The 21939-nt window shown below is 42.4% G+C and overlaps 1 protein-coding gene across 1 annotated transcript in view; it reads right to left on the reverse strand.

Moving 5' to 3' along the window:
• Positions 1–21939, reverse strand: part of oca2 (oculocutaneous albinism II) — a 509488-nt gene that overhangs the window by 235390 nt on the left and 252159 nt on the right. The window contains exons 13-14 of the mRNA XM_073041884.1: positions 20421–20545; positions 6944–7082 (exon numbers count right to left, since the gene is read on the reverse strand). Of these exons, the coding sequence (XP_072897985.1) occupies positions 6944–7082; positions 20421–20545 (264 nt within the window). The remainder of the gene's footprint in view (positions 1–6943; positions 7083–20420; positions 20546–21939) is intronic.

Consider the following 21939-nt stretch of genomic DNA (forward strand, 5'->3'; position numbering starts at 1 on the left):
TTTGGCTCTTGCTAGGGTCACCCATGCCAAGCAGGTCAAAGGGTAGAGGCCAGACTAAGAGTGGTCCACTGGTCCTCCAGTTTCAGGGGTTCAGCTCAGGACTAACAATCCTGACTGGTAAAACAAAATTGTTAAGGAAACAGCAATGAAGGATACTTCTACATCTCAGTATGACAGTATTACTGAGACTCCACCTGGGACTTACATGACTGACAGTGGTGAAAACCGAGAGAAAGCTACTGACATGATGAAGGAAGCCCTGAACACTGCCAGAGATTGAGTACCGTCATTGCTGCCCTGAATGCTAGTGGCATAACAGGCAGTAAGTAAGTAATTAATCTACTAACCAGTACGTCTTTAGACTGTGGGAGGAAACTGGAGCTCCCAGAGTAAACCCACATGCTCATGAGAAGAACGTACAAACTTCTTATAGACTGTGTTGGAATTGAACTGTGAATTCTGATGCCCTAAGCTGTAATAATGTTGCACTAACTGGCACACTATCATGACACCATAATACTACAGAGAAGGGGAAGAAGCGGAGTGAGTGAGTGAGTGAGTGTGAGAAAGAAATCAACTGATACATGAAGCACAGTGTGGTACATGTGACAAATAAAGTTAACAAAACTGAGCTCTCTGGAGGAGTTCTAAATAACAGAGTGAGGTGTGAGTAAAATACAACACTGCTACAACTCTGAGATGCAAAAATATGATGGCTGGGAATCAGAAATAAAAGAGAATGGAGAAAATACTAGGAGGTCTGGCAACATCTGTGGAGAGAGGAGAAATTATTGTCAAGGTTATGGGTTGATAGCATTACAATCTAATTGACTGGTTCTGACAGAAACTGGAAAGGTAGATTATTTAAAATAGTTAAATTAAAACAATGAATCCCTTTGTCAATTTGAAAAATGAGATTTATTTCTCCATTTTATTTCGGGCTTCATTGGATTGCTTTGAGGTCAGAAATCAATAATGAGAGTGGGAATGGAAAATTAAATTCACAAGGGATTCTGCAGACTCTGGAAAGCTAGAGCAACACACAGAAAATGCTGGAGTTTTCTGGCTTCTTCTCCCTTCCTTTCCAATCCCAAGGAAGGGTCTTGCACTGAAACATTAACTGCTCATCCCCCTCTATAGGTGCTGCATGCCCTGCTGAGTTCCTCCAGGTGTGTGTGTGTGTATGTTGGAAAATGGAAGTGATAGGTAACAGGATGCTCAGGCCTACACCATCCTGACACCTGATGCCTGGTCACCATGTGTGACATTCTCCACATCATAGGATGACTCTGTGGAACAGTGGATGATCTTGGTCAGCCCCAACTATCTGGAACAGATCAATACGGCAGACAGACTGAGGTGCATCCATTGTCAAAAAAAAGATCATCTTTCTCAAAACTATAAAAGCAAACACCTACAGCGTGCAATGGTTAGATCATAAAACATAGAACAGTATAGCACTGGACAGGCCATTCAGCCCATGATGCCCTCCTCCTGTATATCATCCATATTCCCCCCTCCCCATTCCCTTCATTTTCAAGTGTCTATCTAAAAGCCTCTTAAACTCCACCAAACAGTCTACTTCCAATACCAACCCTGGTAATCCATTTCAGGTACGTATGATTTAAATTGTCCCTCACTTTACTTTTAAACTACTCTTCCCTTCCCCATTAGCCCATTAACCTTAAAAGGTTCTCCTCTGGTGTTCAACATTTCCAAATTGGTAAAAAGATTCTGACTGCCTATCGGATCCAAACTTCTCATAATGTTTTAGAACCTCCAGTTAAGTGAATTACATGCCACCATTTCGTATTGACCATCCGACTCAGAAAAGCAACTGAATAGCTATTCTTTATCAAAGTGAATCTTGGGCTATTTTAGCCAAGGATATTACAGTATTTAACATTGAATTACACAGGCCAACCCCCGGGTTATAGACATGTTCTGTTTTAACAGATGCTCAAAAGTTGGTATAGTCCTTAAAGCAGAAAATACACAAAATCACTCACTATGGAATCCATACTCCATGAACCTTTTTGAAACAAATGATGCAATAAAGCTTCTTCTGCCACGACACTGACATGAAGGATGGTTCAGAGAATTGCATTGATATTTCTTAAAAGCTAGCTCATGTTTGGCTCAGGAACATGACTTCACAGTTTTGTAGCATTACAAAATACACCCAGTGACCACTTTATTAGGTACACCTGTACGTTGCTCATTAATGTAAATATTTAATCAGCCAATCTTGTGACAGCAACTCAATGCATAAAAGTATGCAGACATGGTCAAGAGGTTCAGCTGTTGTTCAGGCCAAATAACAGAATGAGGAAGAGAAGTGAACAAAGTGACATTGACCGTGAACTAAGACCGTAAGACATAGGAGCAGAATTAGGCGAATTGGCCCATCGAGTCTGCTCCACTATTCCATCATGGCTGATTTATTATCCCTCTCAACCTTATTTCCCTGCCTTCTCCTTGTAACCTTTCACCCCTCCCCATGAGGAATCAAGAAACTATAAACAACCTCCGCTTTAAATATACTCAGTGACTTACCCTCCACAGCCGTATGTGGCAATGAATTCCACAGATTTACCACTCTCTGGCTCAAGCAATTCCTTTTCCTATCTGTTGTAAATAGATGACCTGCTATTCTGAATCTGTGCCCTCTGGTCCGAGACTTGCCTACAGAAAACATCCTTTCCACATCCACTTTATTTAGGCCTTTCAATATTCAATAGGTTTCAATGAGGTCCACGCCCCCTCATTCTCCTAACCTCCAGTGAGAACAAGCCCAGATCCAACAAAAGCTCTCGTATATTAACCCTTTCATTCCCAGAATCATTCTTGCGAACCTCCTCTGGACTCTCTCCAATGCCACCACTTTTTTTCAGATAAAGGACCCAAAACTGCTCAGAATACTCCAAATGCCATCTGGCCAATGCTTTATAAAACCTCAGTATTGCATCCTTGCTCTTATATTCTAGTCCTCTTGAAATGACTGCTAACGTTGCATTTGCCTTTTGCACCACCAACACATCCTGTAAGTTTACCCTTAGAGAATCCTGCACGAGAGCTCCCAAATCCCTTTGCACCTCTGCCTTTTGAATTTTCTCCCCACTTAGAAAATAGTCTATGCCCTTATTCCTTCTACCAAAGTTCATTACCATGCATTTCCCTACACGATATTCCATCCGCCACTTTTTTGCCCATTCTCCTAATCACTCCAAGTTCTTCTGCAGACTCCCTGCTTCCTCAACACTACGTGCCTCTACACCTATCTTCATTTCATTGGCAAACTTGGTCACAAAGCCATCAGTTCCATCATCCAAATCATTGGCATATAATGTGAAAAGAAACAGTGCCAATACTGATCCCTACGGAACATTACTAATGACTGGCAGCTAACCAGAAAAGGCCTCTTCATTCCCACTCTTTGCCTCTTTTCCAATCTTCTACCCATGCTAATTACTTTTCTGTAATATCATGGGGTCTTGTTAAGCAGCCTCATGTGCAGTATCTTGTCAAATCTCTTCTGAAAATTCAAGTACACAACATCCACTTACTTTTCTTTGTTTATGCTGCCTGTTATTTCCTCAAAGGATTCCAACAGGCAAGATTTCCCTTTAAACCATGCTGACTTTAGCCTACTTTATCATGTGCCTCCATTATCCCAAAACCTCATCCTTAATAATGGACTCCAATAACTTCCCAACCACTGAAATCAGGCTAACTGCCCTATAATTTCCTTTCTTCTGCCTCACTCCTTTCTTGAAGAGTGGAGTGACATTTGCAAGTTTCTAGTCACTGGAAACTATTTCAGAAATTAGTGATTCTTGGAAGATTTTTACTTATGCCTCCACAATCTCTTCAGCCACCTCTCTCACAACCTGAGTTCTAATCCATCTAGCCCAAGTGAGCTGTCCACCTTCAGGTCTTTCAGCTTGACAAGCACCTTCTCCTTAGCAACTACATTCACTTCTGTCCCTTGACAATCTTGAATTTCTGGCATACTCCTGGCATGCTGACACACTGTGTCTTCCACAATGAAGGCTGATGTAAAATACTTATTAAGGTCATCTACCATTTCTTTGACTCCCATTATGACCTCTCCAGCATCATTTTCCAGAGGTCCGATATCCACTCTTCAACTCTCTTTTACTCTTTATATATCTGGGGGGAAAAAACTTCTGGAATCCTATTTCATATTTCATCTTTTCTCTACTTATGGTTTTTCAGTTGCCTTCTGTTGTTTTTTAAAAGTTTATTAATCTTCTCACTTTCCACTAATTTTTGCTATATTATATGCTTTGTCTTTGACATCCCTTGTCAGCCATGGTTGCCTTTTCCTCCCTTTAGAATACTCTTCCATCTTTGGGATGCATCTATCCTGCACTTTCCAAATTGCCCACAGAAACTCCTGCCATTGCTGTTCTGCCATCATCCCTGACAGTGTCCTCTTCCAATCAACTTTGGCCAACTGCTTTTATACGTCTCTGTAAACCCCTTTACTCCACTGTAATGCTACATCTGACTTTATCTTCACCCTCTCAAACTGCAGGGTAAATTCTATCACATTATGATCACTGTCTCCTAAGGACTCCTTTACCTTAAGATCTCGAAACAAATATGGTTCATTACACAATACCGGATCCAGAATTGTCTTTCCCCCAGTGGGCTCAACCACAAGCTGCTCCAAAAAGCCATCTTGTAGGCATTCTACAAATTCCCACTTTTGGGATCCAGCACCATCCTGATTTTCCCAATCTACCTGCATATTGAAATCCCCTATGATTATCACAACATTGCTCTTTTTGCATGACTTCTTTATCTTCTGTTGTAATTTATAGCCCAAATCCTGGCTACTGTTTGGAGCCCTGTGTATAACTACCATCAGGATCTTCTTACCCCTGCAGTTTCTGAATTCTACTCTCAATTATTCTAAACCTTCCGATCCTATGTCACCTCACATGCCCACAACGTCACATGTGCCAATCTGTAACTGCACTACAAGATCATCTGCCTGAGTCTGTATACTGTGTGCATTCAAATATAACACCTTCAGTCCTGTCTTCATCACTCTTTTCAATTTTGCATACATTACACTTCAACTCATCCCACTGACTGCAATTTTGCCTGTTCTTCCTGACAGTCTCAGTACACAATGCATTGACTTTGATACCAACTTCCCCTTCCTCATCCCTATCACTCCAGTTCCCATCTCCCTGGCAAATTAGTTTAAATTCCCCCCCAACTGCTCTACTAAACCTGTCTGCAAGAATATTGGTCCCCCTCAGGTTAGATGTAACCTGTCCTTTTAGTACAAGTCATACCTTCCCCAGAAGAGAGCCCTATGATCCAGAAATCTGAAACTCTCCCCTCTGCACCAGTTCCTCAGCCACTCATTCATCTGTACTATCATCTTATTCCTGCCCTGACTAGCATATAGTACTGAGAGTAATCCAGAGATTACTACCTTGGAGGTCCTGCTCTTCAGCCTCCTCCCTAACCCCATGTACTCATAGTGAAAGAAATCTTCCCACTTCCTACCCATCATAGGCATTGATGTGCTCACCCCCCCTCTTGAGAATCTCCTTCAGTCTTTCTGAGACATCCTGGAATCTAATACCTGGGAGGTTATGCACCATCCTGGCATCTTTATCGCGGCCACAAAATCTGTCCATCCCCCTAACTATGGAGTCTCCTATCACTATTGCGTGACTTAACCCTTCATTGCTGAGCCTCGGAGCCAGCCACAGTGCCACTGGCCTAACTGGTTCTGCTGGGTCCTGATAGGTTAAGGCCCCATCCCCCGAATGCATCCAAAGGGGTATTGAATTGAATGTTGTTGCTGAGGGGAATGGCCACCACAGAAACCTGCTTTGTCTGTTTTGTTCTTCTGGTGGTCACCATCTACTACCTGAAGCCTGCACTCTGGGTGAGAGCTCCTCTGTAGAAGTCTCATCTATGAGGCTTTCCGCCTGTGGATGGTGCTGAGCTCCTCCATCTCCAACTCCAGTTCCTTGATCTTGACAGTCAGGAGCTGCAGTTGTGTGCTCTTCCTGTGGATGTAGACATCAGGACTGTCAAGTATCCTGAAAGCCCACATCTCACAGCAGCATTCCACTGCTAACCTGCCGATATTTGTTTTATCTCTAACTTTTCAAGCTTGAGTTCTAGTCTGTGCCAGTTCTCCCCTAAGGCTGTTGAGCCAAAGCCCGCTCTAGCACTCGCCCACTCCAACAATGGCCACACTGCTTACACCTCGCTTCTTTTTATTGGCCTCTGTAAAGTGCCTAAGAGATCGCGAGATGATTGCAACCTGCCAAAAAGTTCCAAAAGGCCTGAAGCTCTTTTTAAACTTCGCACTGCCTCACCAATGAACAAATTCTCACAATGATTGCAACACACTATAAAGTTCTAAAAGGTCTCAAGCTCTTTTTGAACCTAATAAAGTGGCCACTGATTGCATGTATTAATGTCAGACATTAGAATTTAGTAATAATTATCATGGGAGATTATTCGTATATATTGGTGTCTATAAATCATTCATTCATAACCCAGAGATAGCCAGTCCGGAGTTCTGAACCTCTGGTACACATGCTCAAAATGGCACATGCATGAAGTCTTTCCTTAAATTGATGAATTCAGGAGATATCAACTTTGGCTTAATCTATAAGTTAGTGAGTGGAGTTGCGGTAGATTCATTAATAATTGATCAGCTAAACTTAAAAGATTTTAGCATCAAAATGTTTGCATAAATAGAGCATTCAAAAAAAAGAGTCAACAATTAACTTAGCCAGACCTGGAAAACCATAGGGAATGGTCTTACACTGGTTTCAGCTTAAAAGTGGATAAATAATTGATATTTACACCTTTGAAGGTCATGGTTTGATAAATTATTCATCGTCAATACTAATAAAATTGAAAAGATTTATCTTACTTTCTTTTGCAGTGCCTGATTGGAGATGATAATAACATTTGGAGGATCGCCAACTGCTGTGGCTGCTCCACCAATGTTCGTGAAGACAACCTCTGCAATCAAGACATGCCTGGGGTCCAGGTTGAGCACCTCACACAGTCTGTGGAGACAAAATAATATCAGAGATCTGAATCCTGCCTTACATCCTTCTGCCTCCAAGAACCAACAGATGAAACAGTCAATGGTTTGCTGTGAAAGTTTCAGAGTTATAAATCTCTGTGATCCCCTGGTGAAGGACATGATGTGTGTTATTGGTGATTAGCTACAGTGGCGTAGTGGTTAACACAGTTACTTTATGGCACCAGTGAACACCATTCATGGTCAGTTCCCACCGCTGCCTATAAGGAGTTAGTTCATTCTCCCCATGACCGCGTGGATTGTCTCCAGATGATCTGGTTTCTTCACACATTCCAAAGATGAATGATTAGGTTTAATACATTGTGGGAAGTCTATGTTGCTGCTAGAAGTGTGGTGACACTTGTGGCCTGTCCCTAGCACAACACTCCGTGATTTGATTGATGCGAACAACGCATTTCACTAGGTTTTGATGTTCTGATGTACATGTAACAAATAAAGCTGATCTTACCTTTTCTTATTTCAACCTTTATTTTGAGAAGTCAGATAAAGCACTTGCTAAACCAGAGTTTCGCTCTCATTAAACTCATCCCCATTCAATATAGCTTTAATTGACCTAATACGTGCTCTCACATCAGACCTGCACAGGAATCAGTCTAGCACCCTCTCCGTGGTAAGAATTATAGAAATGGAGACAGATGAAGTTATTAGAAACAGTTTTGAACAGCACGCCTGTCACTGACTTTGTTGAATAAAGGGAGATGAAGATCTCTGCTGAGGCAATATTATTCAGGTTTAGAGAGGGAACAATCAAAAGGCAATGAAAAGAAAACAGAAAGAGATAAAAAGCTGGCTAATGACTTCAGGAAGTTTAAAGAGGGAGAATATGTTCAGTTTCAGAAACAGTTATTACCTTTCAACCATCAGGCCGCTGAAACAATACAGATACTTTCATTCATCTCAACATACAGAAATTATTCCACAACAGATGGATACGGGAACAAGGCAGGAGATTGCGGCTGAAAGGGAAATGGATCAACCATGATGAAATGGCAGAGCAGACTTGATGGACCAAATGGCCTAATTCTGCTCCTATATCTTATGATCTTATAAGTATATGGATAGGAAAGGTTTAGAAGGACATGTGCCAAACGTGGACAAGCAGAACTAGCTTAGGACAGCACCACGGTCAACATGGACGAGATAGGTCGAAGGCCTATCTGTGTTACATTACTCTACGACTCTCTTTGACTCTAGTTGGCATGAGCATGAGGGGCCAAATGTCCTCCTTCCATGGAATACGTTGGCACTTCATTGCCTGTAGGTGCTGGATCTTGCGAGGGCACAGGATCCAGCTCACGGGAACCTGCAACCCTACCACCCAACAAATCCGTTGGAGCTGACAGTCTGAGTCCACTGTTTGCCTGGAAGCTGTAGTCCAACTCAGCCTTCTTCTAACGCAATACACCATGCAGCAAAGGTCATGCAATGAAAAATTGGAAGTGAGGAACCCAGATGATTTTCCCCTCGGGAATCTAGAGCGCAATTTGGTTGGGGGTCAGCGAGCAGAGCAGTGGCTGCAAATTGAACCAGTTATCTTCCTGTCTGTATGGCTTAGTATCATAGCAGCTGGGGCATCTATCTCCTCAACCATCAGGAGATGTCATTCAAAGTATTTTAGTTTATTTATAAATAAAGAGTAAGTTGAGCTATAGCCATCACAAGGAAAAACAGTGTAAGAAAATAATGTTTTCTCTTAGGTTTTTCATTGTTGGCTATTTTAGATGTGCTTTTAATCACAGTCAGAGAGGAGGTCTGGCATTTGTTCAGCATCTGGGGTATGTTATTTTTCTCTCTCTCAAGTTCCAAGATCACAGCATAGCTGAGGAAATAGAAGAGAGTATGGTACAACACAGAAGAGTCCCTTTAGCCCACAATGTTTTGCAGATATTTAATGTATTTCCAAGATCAGTCTAATGCTTCCTCACACACAGCCCTACATTTTCCTTTCATCCATGTGTCTATCTAAGAGCCTCTTAAATCTCTCTAATGAATCTGCCCCGAGCACAATCCCCAACAGTGCACTGAACGCACTCACTAGTCTGAGTGAAAAACCTACCTCTAACATCTCACCTATGCTTTCCTTCAATTGCCTTAAAGTGATATCCCCTCATATTAGCCATTGCTGACCTGGGAAAAAGGTGCTGGCTGTCCACTTTATCCATGCTTCTTATCACCTCTTTCAAATTCCCCTCACCTCTCATCCTCCTTCACGCCAAAGAGAAAACCCTTAGCTCGCTGAACCTTTCCTCATGCGACATGCTCTCTAATCCGGCCAACATCCTATTAAACCTCCTCTCCACCCTCTCTAAACTGAACACAATACTCCAAGTGATTAATATCAGAATCAGATCTGGTCCAACCAGAGTTTTATAGAGCTACAGCATTACCTTGTGGTTCTTGAACTCAAGGCACAACTAATGAAGACCAACATGCTATCTGCCTTCTTAACCATCCAAATGGTCATTGATAAACCTAAATTCTGTAATTGGGCCTTGGGAACTTCCCTATTTCGCTCAGCAAGCTCTATAGCGAGAGCAAAGTGGAGCAGCTGATGGAACTGCTGCCTCGTTACTGGTTCAATCCTGACCTCTGACATGATCCATGTGGAGTTAGTCTGTTCACCCTGTGACAATATATCGATTGGGTGCACTTAAAATTCAAAGTTCAAAGTACATTCATTATCAAACCATGTGTGCTGTATACAACCCTGAGATTCGTCTTCCCAAGGCAGCCACGGAACAACGGGACACCAGTGATCCCATTTAAAGCAAGCATAAAACAAGCAATGCGCCAAAAGAAAAACAAATCGGCCAAATAGCAAAAAACGAGCGAAAAACGCAGAATATAAAACAGCAGACCACAAGCTCATTGAAGCTGTCTAGTAGTGTTCAGTTTAGTTCAATTTAGCGCTGTGTTGTTCATTGACGGCAGAGCCGGGCTGCCCCGGTCAAAATCACACAAAATAACACTAAGAGGGGAGCAACCAGAAAGCAGACACCCATATAAATGAACTACAGAATCCAATCCACAAACCGCATTGATTGAACCTTGCCCAGAACCCAGGAATCCCACACCATCCTCCGGGAGCAGCAGACGAGAGGGGGAAGAGAGACTGGTCAAACACAGGTAGACAGCAACGACAGCAGAGATTGATATGTTCTTAATTGGTAATGGGGTTAAGAGTTACAGGGAGGTGACAGGGGAATGGGTTTGAATGATGGAGTAGACTCAATGTGCTGAACAGCCTCATTCTGCTTGTCTCGTGATCTTACTGAGTGTGTTTCCTCTGGGCTCTGCAGTTCCCTCTCTCATCCCTAAAGAGTGCGAGGAATAAACTGTTGGAGGATCACAGCAGGCCAAGCACAGTCTGTGGGGGCATAAGAATGGCTGATGTTTTGTCACGAGACCCCATGCCAAGACTGTGGAGGGGAAGGGGTGGTCAGCATTTCTTGCTCCAGATTACAGCATCTGCAGTGTCTTGAGCTTCCAAAAGCAAGCAAATTGGGAGGTAAATTGGCCTTCGTGTGTAGATGAAACGTAGAATCCAGAAGGAGTTGATGAGCATGTGGGTGAAGAAAAACTAGGGTGGGATTACTGAAAAATGGATAAATAATTGTCCATGTTGAACTGTATCTGTGTTGTCTCTGGGACTCTATCATACCTTCCCATCTCTTAACTCTTATTCCAGGTTTAGAGAAAAGGGTTTCCATTAACACTGAGTCTATCTTGCAGTTCAGACCCTCAACTAGGGCCGTCATTCGTCATCACCTCCGAGTCCTGAATTGATGGAGACAGAGGCAAAATTAAGATGGTGCTAAATGGTGACTCCTTTGCTTGCATCTTCAGAAACAGCTCTATTTCCATCTTTAATATCTTTATTTTTCCCTTTCAGGGTTCTTTTGAAGACCTTGACCTGGATTTACACCCTGACTTCAGTTCTTTGCAAGAATGGGCCCGTTCTCAGGGTTTCAGGACTGGCCGATGTTCGGCACGCCAAGGGTTCGACCTGAGAGTCCGGCTCGTATTTGGAAGCCTAAGACCTTGGGGCTCTGGAGACTGGCAGATCAAGGGTTGGTGTCACGGCAGGAGACCCATGTGTTGTCGGGGAAGTCGGAAAATCTACTACTGTGGGCCCGAAGACCTGAGATCTTGCGATCTTCAGTCACAGAGCTCGAAAAAAGCGGCGTAACAGCCTTTTAACATCGTAAACCGGCAAATTGTTTGCTATGTCTCCCCGCTCGCTGGGAAAATGGAGACACCTCCCTCTCCCTTATTAGGGAGAGAGAGAACCTGTGGTATGTCGAATGCCAGGTGAAACACGAAGTCTTTGGGGTAACTGCAAGTCTGTAAATTTGCTATTGCTTTGCTCACATTTGAGTGCTCTGTAGTGTGCTGATGCTTGCTTTTTTTTGCCGGTGGGGTGGGGGGGGGGAATTGTTGCTAGCTGCTGCTTATGAGCAGGAGGAGGAAGCTGGGGGTGACTTTGGGGTTCTAATATTTAACTGTTGTTCATTCTTTGGGACACTTCTCTGTTTTTGTTGGCTGTTGTGAAGAAAAAGCATTTCAGGATGTATATTGTATACATTTCCCTGACATTAAATTGGACTGTTGAACCTTTGATACCAAAACATGAAGCCCAAAGCTTGATTAGAGGTCCAGATTGAAGCCCACATCTGATTGGAGGTTGAGATTGAAGCCCAAAGATCAATTGGAAATCCAGTCGGAGCCCCAAGTCTGTAAGATTGCTGGGAAAGTCAGAGCCCTGTGTCTGTAAATCCATGACTCTGCTAAAGGCTGGGGGCTAAATGTAGCCTGTCCTGGGACTCTAGGACTGTGTATGTACATGGGTGAGTTGACAGGAAGTAGGAAGGAAGGGGACTTGTTCCACTGTTGTTGTTTGATACGTTCTGTTTTATTGTCTTCTAGGTTGTTCTGTTGAATATGTGAACGTGCTATGTTGGCACCTGAATGTATGGTCATACTTACAGTCTAGCCCAAGAACAATCTTGGGTGTGTGGTTGCTAATGCAAAAGACACATTTCACTGTATGTTTCGATGCACAGTACGCATGATAAATAAATGAATCTGAATCTGAAAGGAATGTTAGCTGTCTGGTTGCCTTCTTCCAGCACCATTGCCACTTACTGCAAGGATATATGATATGTAGCCCCATAGAGTCCACCCACAGCAGCTGTAAGTTACTATCTGTTATTGGAACTGGAGGGAAAGGATCAGGTCTGAACTGAGGATCATCCGTTCCTGTTCTTTTAACACCAATAACAGTGGTCATATTGGTTCTTGTCATTGTATTTTCAAATCTTTAGATTTCTTTCTGAGCCTGGTATAGGTCCTCCCATTTTATCAATGCCCAACTTAAATGTAGCCTGTACACATGAATAGGCATCTCAGAGACCAGCCAAATGGGCTCCTTGGATGCTGCGAGGATACAAGCATCTTCTGCCCCTGGGAAACATGGTTCACAAGTACCATAAGACCATAAGATATAGGACCAGAATTAGGCCATTTGGCCCATTGAATCTTCTCCGCCATTTCATCATGGCTGTTCCATTTTTCCTCTCAGTCCCAATTTCCTGCCTTCACCCTCTTCATATCCCTTCACTCCCTGACCAATCAAGAATCTATCAATGTCGCTCTTAAATATACATAAAAACTTGGCCTTCATAGCTGCTTCTGGCAATGAATTCCACAGATTCACCACTCTCTGGCTAAAGGAATTCCTCCTCTTCTCCATTCTAAAAGGACGTCCCTCAATACTGAGGCTGGGTCCACTGGTCTTAAGACACTGCTACCATAGGAAACATCTTCTCCACATCCATTCTATCACCGCCTTTCACCATTTGATAGGTTTCAATTAGGTCACCCCTCATTCTTCTGAATTCCAGAGAGTACAGGCCTAGAACCATCAAAGAATCTTCATATGACAACCCGTTCAATCCTGGAATCATTTTCATGAACCTTCTTTGAACCCTCTCCAGTTTCAGAAGATCCTTTCTAAGATAGGGGGGCCAAAACTGCTCATAATACTCCAAGTGAGGCATCACAAGTGCTTTGTAAAATCTCAACATTACATGTTCTAGTCCTCTTGAAATGAATGCTAACATTGCACTTCCCTTCCACACCTGCAAATAAACCTTTAGGGTATCCTGAACAAGGATGCACAAGTCCCTTTGCACCTCAGATTTTTGTATTTTCTCTCTATTTAAAAAATAGGCAACCCTCTTATCTCTTCTACCAAAGTGCAAGTCCATACACTTCCCAACACTGTATTCTATCTGACACTTCTTTGCCCATTTTCCTAATCTGCTTAAGTCCTTGTGTAGCCTCTCTACTTCCAAAAATACCTGCCCCTCCACTTATCTTCGTACGTCTTCAAACTTTGCAACAAAGCCATCAACTCCATCATCCAAATCATTGATGTATAATGTAAAAAGAATCAGTCCCAAAAACAGATCCACTCTTTTGCTTCCAGTCAGTCAGCCAATCTTCTACACATGCTTATACCTTTCCTGTAATACCATGGGCTTGTAGCTTGGTAAGTAGCCTCAAAGCCCTTCTGAAAATCCAAGTACACAACATCAACCGATTCTCTTTTGTCTCTCCTGCTTGTTATTTCTTCAAAGAATTCTAACAGATTTGTCAGGCAAGATTTTCCCTTGAGGAAACCATGCTGACTACAACGCATTTTATCATGTGCCTCCAAGTATCCCAAAACCACATCCTTAGCAATCTATTCCAACATCTTCCCAACCAGTGAAGTAAGACTATCTGGCCTATAATTTCCTTCCTCTCCCTCTCTCCTTTCTTGAAGAAAGGAGTGACATTTGCAATTTTCCAACCTTCTGGAACCATTCCAGAATCTAGCTATTCTTGAAAGATCATTACTAATGACTCTACAATCTCTTCAGCCACTGGTGTGCACCATCTGGTTTCAGTGACTGATCTACCTCCAGACCTTTCAGTTTCCCAAGAGCCTCCTTCCTAATAAGGATAACTTCACACACTTCATGACCCCTGACACCTGGTACTTTCACCACACTGCTAGTGTCTTCCACAATGAAGATTGATACAAAATACTTAATCAGTTTGTCCACCATTTCCTTGTCCCCCATTACTATCTCTCTAGTATTATTTTCCAGCAGTCTAATATCGACTCTGCCTCTCTTTTACACCTGAAGTATCTGAAGAAACTTTTGGTGTCTTCTTTAATGTTGCTGGCTTGCTTGCTTTTATATTCCATCTTTACCTTCTTAATAATTTTTTAGTTGCCTTCAGGTGATATTGAAAAGCTTCCCAATTCTCTAACTTCCCACTAACTTTTGTTCTATTACATGCCCTTTTTATGGCTTTTATGTTGGCTTTGACTTCCCTTGTTAGCCATGATTGTGTCATTTTGCTTTTAGAATAGTTTTTCCTTTTTGGGATCTATATATCCTGTGCCTTCTGAACTGCTTTCAGAAATTCCAGCCATTGCTGCTCTGCCGTCATCCCTGCCAGTGTTCTTTTCCAATCAATTCTGGCCAACTCCTCTCTCACGCCTCTGTAATTCTAATTACTCCACTGTAATGCTGACACACCTGACTTTAACTTCTCCTTCTCAAATTTCAGAGTGAATTTGATCAAATAATGATCACTCTACCCTAAGGGTTCCTTTACCTTAAGCTCACTAATTGATTCCGGTTCATAGCACAACACCCAATCAAAATAGCTGACACCCTAGTGGGCTCAACCACGAGCTGTTCTAAAAAGCCATCTCATAGGTGTTCTAGAAATTCTCCCTCCCAGAATCCAGCACCAACCTGATTTTCCCAATCTACCTACATATTGAAATTCTCCATAACTATTGTAACATTGCCCTTTTGCCATGCACTTTCTATCTCCCATTATAACCATAAACCACATCCTTACTACTGTTCTGTACATACAGTAACTCCCATCAGGGACTTTTTACCCTGTGATTCCTTAGCTCTGTCCACAACAGTTCAACACCTTCTGACCCTATGTCACCTCTTTCTAATGATTTGATTTCATTTTGCCAACAGACCCACACGACCCCCTCTGCCTTCCTGTCTGTCCTTTCGACACAGCGGTTTTTCCCTGGACATTAAGCTTCCAGCCATGATTCAGTGATGCCTCTAACACCATACATGCCAACCTGTAACTGTGCTATAAGTTCATCTACCTTATTTCCGAATACTGCGTGCATTCAAATATAACAACTTCAATCCTGTATTCACCCTTTTTCAATTTTGTCTGGCTTTTATGCTGCACATCATCCTGTTGACTGCAATTTTGCCCTATCATCAGCATTCCCTTGCTAGGCGTCTCACTGCACATGGCCTCTGTTTGTAAACCAACTGCCTCATCTTCAGCACTATCACTCCATCCTCCTGCCAAATTACCAAAGTGACCACACAAAAATGTTGGACCCCTCAGGTTTAGGTGTAACTCATTCCTTTAATACAGGTCATACCTTCCCCAGAAGAGATCCCAGTAAACCCCTGCCCCTTGTGCCAGTTCCTCATTCCACATATTCACCTGCCAAATCATCCTACTATAACCCTCACTGGCACATGGCACAGGCAGCAATCCAGAGATTACTACCCTAGATGTCCTGCTTCTCAGCTTTCTACCCAACTCCCTAAAATCTCTCTTCAGGACCTCCTCACCTTGTCTACCTATGTCATCGGTGCCAATGTGTACTAAGAATTCTGGCTGCTCATTTCTGACTTATGGACTGTCTAAGTTAAAAACAATTCATAGGAACAGAGCCCTGACATAACTTGGCAATGACCGGCAAGCCTTTCTCTCTCTCTCTCTCCCCCCGCCCGCACTGATCACAGCCTCCTCCAATGCTGCAATGCACAAATTACTGGTCTGACAGCAGCGGATTCTGCAAAATGCAAAACAGTCTCCACCAGAAAGTTACCATGATAGGTGGCACATCAGCATCATGGTTAGCATGACAATACTACAGCACCAGTGACCCTAGTTCAACCCCGTTGCTGTCTGTAAGGAGTTTGTACATTCTCTCTGTGACCATATGGGTTTCCTTTGAGTGCTCCAGTCTCCCCCCCACATTCCAAATACATAGGGGTTAGTTGGTTAATTGGTCACATGTGTGTAATTGGTTTTTGCAGGCAATTTGGGCTAAAAGGACCTGTTACCGTGCTGTATCTCTAAATAAAATAAATGAGGGATCACAGTTACTGAGGAACCTTTGTGGGATGAAGCCTCTGATCAGCATTGGTTCCATCAGTGGGCACGAGGCTGGCAATTTTTATACCTTTCATGGTTCATGGGCATCGCTAGTTTCCTAAACTTCCTTTTTGCCTTTGAACTTAATAACTTGTTGGACATTTGCATAGGACAATTTCATAGAGTCAGCTATTTTGCTGTGTGTCTGGAGGCACAGATAGGCCAGACTAGATCAGTGCAGCAGATTTTCTCCACCTAAGGATATTGGTGAACCAGATGGCTTTGTAGATCAATACAGCAGGCTTCTTCTGCTCACCATTATAAATACGAGGGTTTCATTCCAGACAATTTAATTAACATCTTAAAGTCCCCAGTTACACACGGTGGGATTTGAACTCATGTCATCTAAATTATTTGTTCCAGCTCTTGGATTACTTGCCTGGCAACACATGAGTAATGACATGGTACCGTGATCCAAGAGCCCACCTCTGCCAGCCAATTGAACTTGTGATGAAATATCACCAGAGGAAACTCCAAAACCAGATTTGTGCTATAATACATATGACTAGGTTTCTTGCTTGAACTGTTGTTGAAGGATGGCATGGCATGAAAGTGCTTCTTGTAATCCTATCGGAATAGATGATAAAGAGAAGTCTAATCACATTTGATCAGGAAAATCAATTACATGAAGATGCTTTGGGCACACGTTTGGCAACTCCTGTGGAAAACTCAAGCTTCCAAGCACAAATGATTTATATTCATGATCTTTCTTGAAACAAATGATGCAATAAAGTTCCATCTGCCACTACACTGGTATGAAGAATGGTTCAGAAACTTGCACTGATATTTCTTGTATGGTATTTCATGTTTGGCTTCACAGCTTTGTAGAATTACAAAATGCACTCAGTGGCCACTTCATTAGGTACACCTGTACATAATGTAAATATTGAATCAGCCAATCACGTGGCAGCATTCAACACCTAAAGTTTGCAGACGTAGTCATGGCGTTCACTTATTGCTCAGACCAATCATCAGAACGGGGAAGAAATGTGATCCAAGTGACTTTGACTGCTGCTGCCTGACGGGGTGGTTTGAATTTCTCAGAAACTGCAGATCAGATCTCCTTGGATTTTCACACGTAACAGTCTCTACGGTTTACAGAGGATGGTGCAAAAAGCAAAAAAAAAAGCATCCAGCATGTAGCAGTTATGTGGGCAAAATCGGCCAAACACGAAGACCATCTCTTGCACTACCATTGGACTTGTCTCTCCACTTTTATTTTGCACTAATGTCTTCTTTTCCAAAGCTTCTTATTCTTTATTATTTTATGTGTTCTGTGTTGTCCAAATCTACATGCCTCTGACGCTTCTGCAAGCAGGATTTTCATTGTACCTGTACCTCACCATATCTGTGCACACAACAAAAAAAACTCTACTTGACTTGACTTGACTTGATAGTAAAAGCACAAAATTACATTAAACTCATCCAGGATAATCAGACTACACAGGTATTCATTCACCTGACAGTTGACCACCATTTTTTATCCAACATTTCTGCATTCTCTTCTTATCTGGGATACCTTAAATGCAGCTCATCTCAACAGTGCCATTCTGGCGTGGGCACTACTTTCTCATTGGTATCTGTCTTATATTCATGGTTTGTAGATTTGACTTCCCTCACAAGTTCTTTGAGATTACCACTTGTTTGTCCCACACCAGGACAGAACAACAATAGCTAATCACTAAGTGGCATCTTTATTAGGTACAGCTGTACACCTGCTAATTAAAGCCAATATTTAATCAGCCAATCATGTGGCAGCAAAATGCATAAAAACATGGTCAAGAGGTTCAGTTGTTGTTCAGACTAAACATCAGAATGGAGAAGAAATATGACCCAAGTGATTTGTATACAAAAGGGTCGTTTAAGAGATTTAGCTGTTCTTGTGCTGTACTGTGTTCTATATTCTAGATGAACTGGAACAGGCTGCTTGTTCCCATTACCACCACCTCACTACCTTACTCTGTTCCTTAGTTCTTATCCAGGCAATAAGAGGGAAGGGAATATTGTCCTGTGATTCCAATTCCTATCTCTGCAATTGGCCCAATACCCAATAACAGCCTCTGCACCCTCGTGGTGAAATATTTCAGTAACACTTAAGGCAAATAATAATATGGCCGAAAACATTGGAAGGCTTTGTGATTTTCACGTTCAGCTTTCTGTTAAATTAAATCTGCACTGCTCAGGACATTAAGGAATAAGCACATCACAGCCAATGTTGTACTGACTAGACTATTAATAGGGCTGAAAGCAGCCTACATCTAATTATTGCTCAATCACGTATGAGAGATTTACTTTTGTAATTCACATATCATGGAGAAGCTGGTGAAACAAAGTATTAGATGTGGTTATGAGCTGAATGTGGTGAATGTTCTTTACATAACAGACATTCAGGCTTTCCTTTATGCCTCTTAAAAGCAAGCAAGCTTTATCAGGATAGTTGCAGCTAATCCAGCTACTGATCTCGTGCCACACTAGTTCCATATCCAATGCAACCATCACTCTTCCTAGTGGATACCTGCAGTCTGACCTTGGTGATGCAGGATAGATGCAACAAGTTGCCCATCTATTCTCCATGAAGTCAAAACACACTGGTGAAACCTCTTAGAATCATGGCGTCATAGATGACTACAGCACAGAAGCCATCTCGTCCATACCAAACTATCATTCTGCCTGATCCCATCTACTTTGCATCCAGACCAGAGCCCTCCATTCCCCTCACATCCATATACTTATCTGAGCTTCTCTTAAATATTAAAATCAAATCCATACCTGCCACTTGCACTGGCAGTTCGTCCACACTCTCACCATCCTCTAAGTGAAGAAGTTTCCCCTCATGTTCCCCTTAAATATTTCATCTTTCAGCCTGAATGTAAATACCTATGTCAGGATGCTGTTTAATGACTACAGCTCATCATTCCTACAGTTCTGATCGAAAAGCTCCAGAACCTGGGTGTCTGTACCTCCCTCTACAACTGGATCCTCAACTTTCTAACCAGAAGATCGTAATCTGTGTTGATTGGAAATAATCAACATTGGAGAACCTCAGAGGTGTGTGCTTAGGCTTGTTCTCTACTCTCTACACCCATGACTGTGTGGCTAGGCACATCTCAAATGCCATCTATAAATTTGCTGATGATACAACCATTGTTGGCAAAACCTCAGATGGTGACAAGAGGGCATACAGGAGTGAGATACACCAGCTAGTTGTATGGTGTTGCAGCAACTCAACATCAGTAAGATGAAAGAGCTGATTGAGGTCTCCAGGAAGAGGAAGGTGAGGTAACACACAGCAGTCCTCATCGAGGGATCAGAAGTGGAGAGAGTGAGCTATTTCAAGTTCCTGGGTGTCAATATCTTTGACCACAACAAGGAAAATAACCTGGACCTAACCACTTACAACTAATTTTAACTGTCCAGTCTTTGGCCGGCCATGTACCATTATATTTCTCATATTTTCTTACTTGAAAAATAGGAGGAGGCTATTTGGCCCATCAAGCCAATGCAGGCTCTCAGAATATTCCTGTTCCCCCTACTTATTTCTCTGTAACTTCTTTCACATGCCCGGCAACACCCCCGCCTCCTAACTCTCATGAACCTAATTGCATAAGGGGAAATTAACAGGAACAAATTAAACTATCAGCATCTTTTTTTTTGGGATGTGAGAAGATTTCCCACATAGCTACCAGAAATCCTAACCAAAGGTTCGATTGAACGTGGATCATTGGTAGTAGATGGCAGCAGGACTAACTGCTGCGTTACTTTGTGTTTTTGATGTCTCTCTTTTTGCTGCAACATGACACGCGTCTTATTCTCCGTACCCTGACTGATGGAGACAAACTTGCCAGAGACCATCTTCTACCTGTGTCACCACACTCAGAGAAGAAGGTACATGTAGCCCTGGTTCTCTCTATTTGATAGTGTTATCCAGAGTCCTGCCATTTACTGTGTAATCCCTGCCCTGGTTTAACTCAATACTAACTACAGCAGTGAAATCTACTCACCATGATAGAGAGCAAACTCTTACCTTATGGTTACTGGTGTGAAGATAAGCATTGTGGTGACATTGTCCAAGAATGCTGAAAGAATGGCAGCAATGAGACACAGAAAAATGATCATAGGCCATATTCTCCCTCGAGACAGCTGGTAAGCCTGGAAAATAACAAGAGTCAAAAATCATGGAGCACTACAGCAGAGAAACAGAGGGCCATCTAGTCCATGCTGAAGTAATATTTTCCCTCGTCCCATCCACCTGCACTTGGACAATAGCCCCACCTGCCATACCCCTCCCATCCATGTATTTATCCAAACTTCTCTTAAGTGTTGAAGTTGAAATTGCATCTATAAATTTGTTGATGAGACAACCATTGTTGACAGAATCTCATATGGTGACGTGCAGGTGTACAGAAGTGAGATACAGTGCCTATAAAAAGTATTCACCGCCCACCTTGGAAGCTTCCATGGTTTTTTTGTTTTACAACATTGAATCAGAGTGGATTTAATTGGCTTTTTTGACACCGACAACAGAAAAAGAGTCTTTCATGTCAAAGTGAAAACAGATCTCTACAAATTGATTGAAATTAATTACAGATATAAAACACAAATAGATGATTGCATAATTATTCAGCCCTTTCAAGTCAGTATTTAGTAGATGTAACTTTGGCAACAATTACAGCCTTGAGTCTGAGTTCTTTATCAGCTTTGGACATCAGGACACTGCAATTTTTTCCCCCCATTCTTCTTTACAAAACTGCTCAAGCTCTATCAGCTTGCATGGGGATTGTGAGTAAACAGCCCTTTTCTAGTCCAGCCACAAATTCTCGATTGGATTGCGGTCTGGACTGTGATTTGGCCACTCCAGAACATTAATTTGCTGTTTTTAAGCCATTCCTGTGTAGCTTTGACTTTATGCTTGGGGTCATTGTCCTGCTGAAAAACAAATCTTCTCCCAAGTCGCAGTTCTCTTGCAGACTGCACAGGATTAGAAAACCTACAGCACAATACAGACCCTTCGGCCCACAATGCTGTGCCGAACAATTACCTAGTGTTAACCATAGCCTTCTATTTTTCCAGGGCCCTGTCATTTATTGTGTAATCCCTGCCTTAGTTTAACTCAATGCAAACTGCAGCAGTGAAATCTATTTCCACCAGGATTTCCCTGTATTTTGCTGTATTTATTTTACCCTCAACCTTCACAACCCTTCCAGGGCCTGCTGCAGTGAAGCATCCCCACAGCAAGATGCAGCCACCACCATGCTTCACGGTAGGGATGATGTGTTTTTGATAATATGCATAACATTATGGCCAAAAAGCTCAATTTTGGTTTCACCAGATCATAGAACCTTCTTCCAGATGAGTTCAGAGTTTCCCACGTGCTTCTGGCAAACTCTAGCCGAGATTTCATGAGAGCTTTTTCCAACAGTGTCTTTCTCGTTGCCACTCACCTATAAAGCTGCAACTGGTTAGGCACTCGGGCAATAGTTGTCGCATGAGCAGTCTCTCCCATCTCAGCCACCGAAGCTTGTAACTCCTCCAGAGTTCTCACT

Source organism: Hemitrygon akajei, chromosome 4 (genome assembly GCF_048418815.1).
Source record: "Hemitrygon akajei chromosome 4, sHemAka1.3, whole genome shotgun sequence".
Lineage (NCBI taxonomy): Eukaryota > Metazoa > Chordata > Chondrichthyes > Myliobatiformes > Dasyatidae > Hemitrygon > Hemitrygon akajei.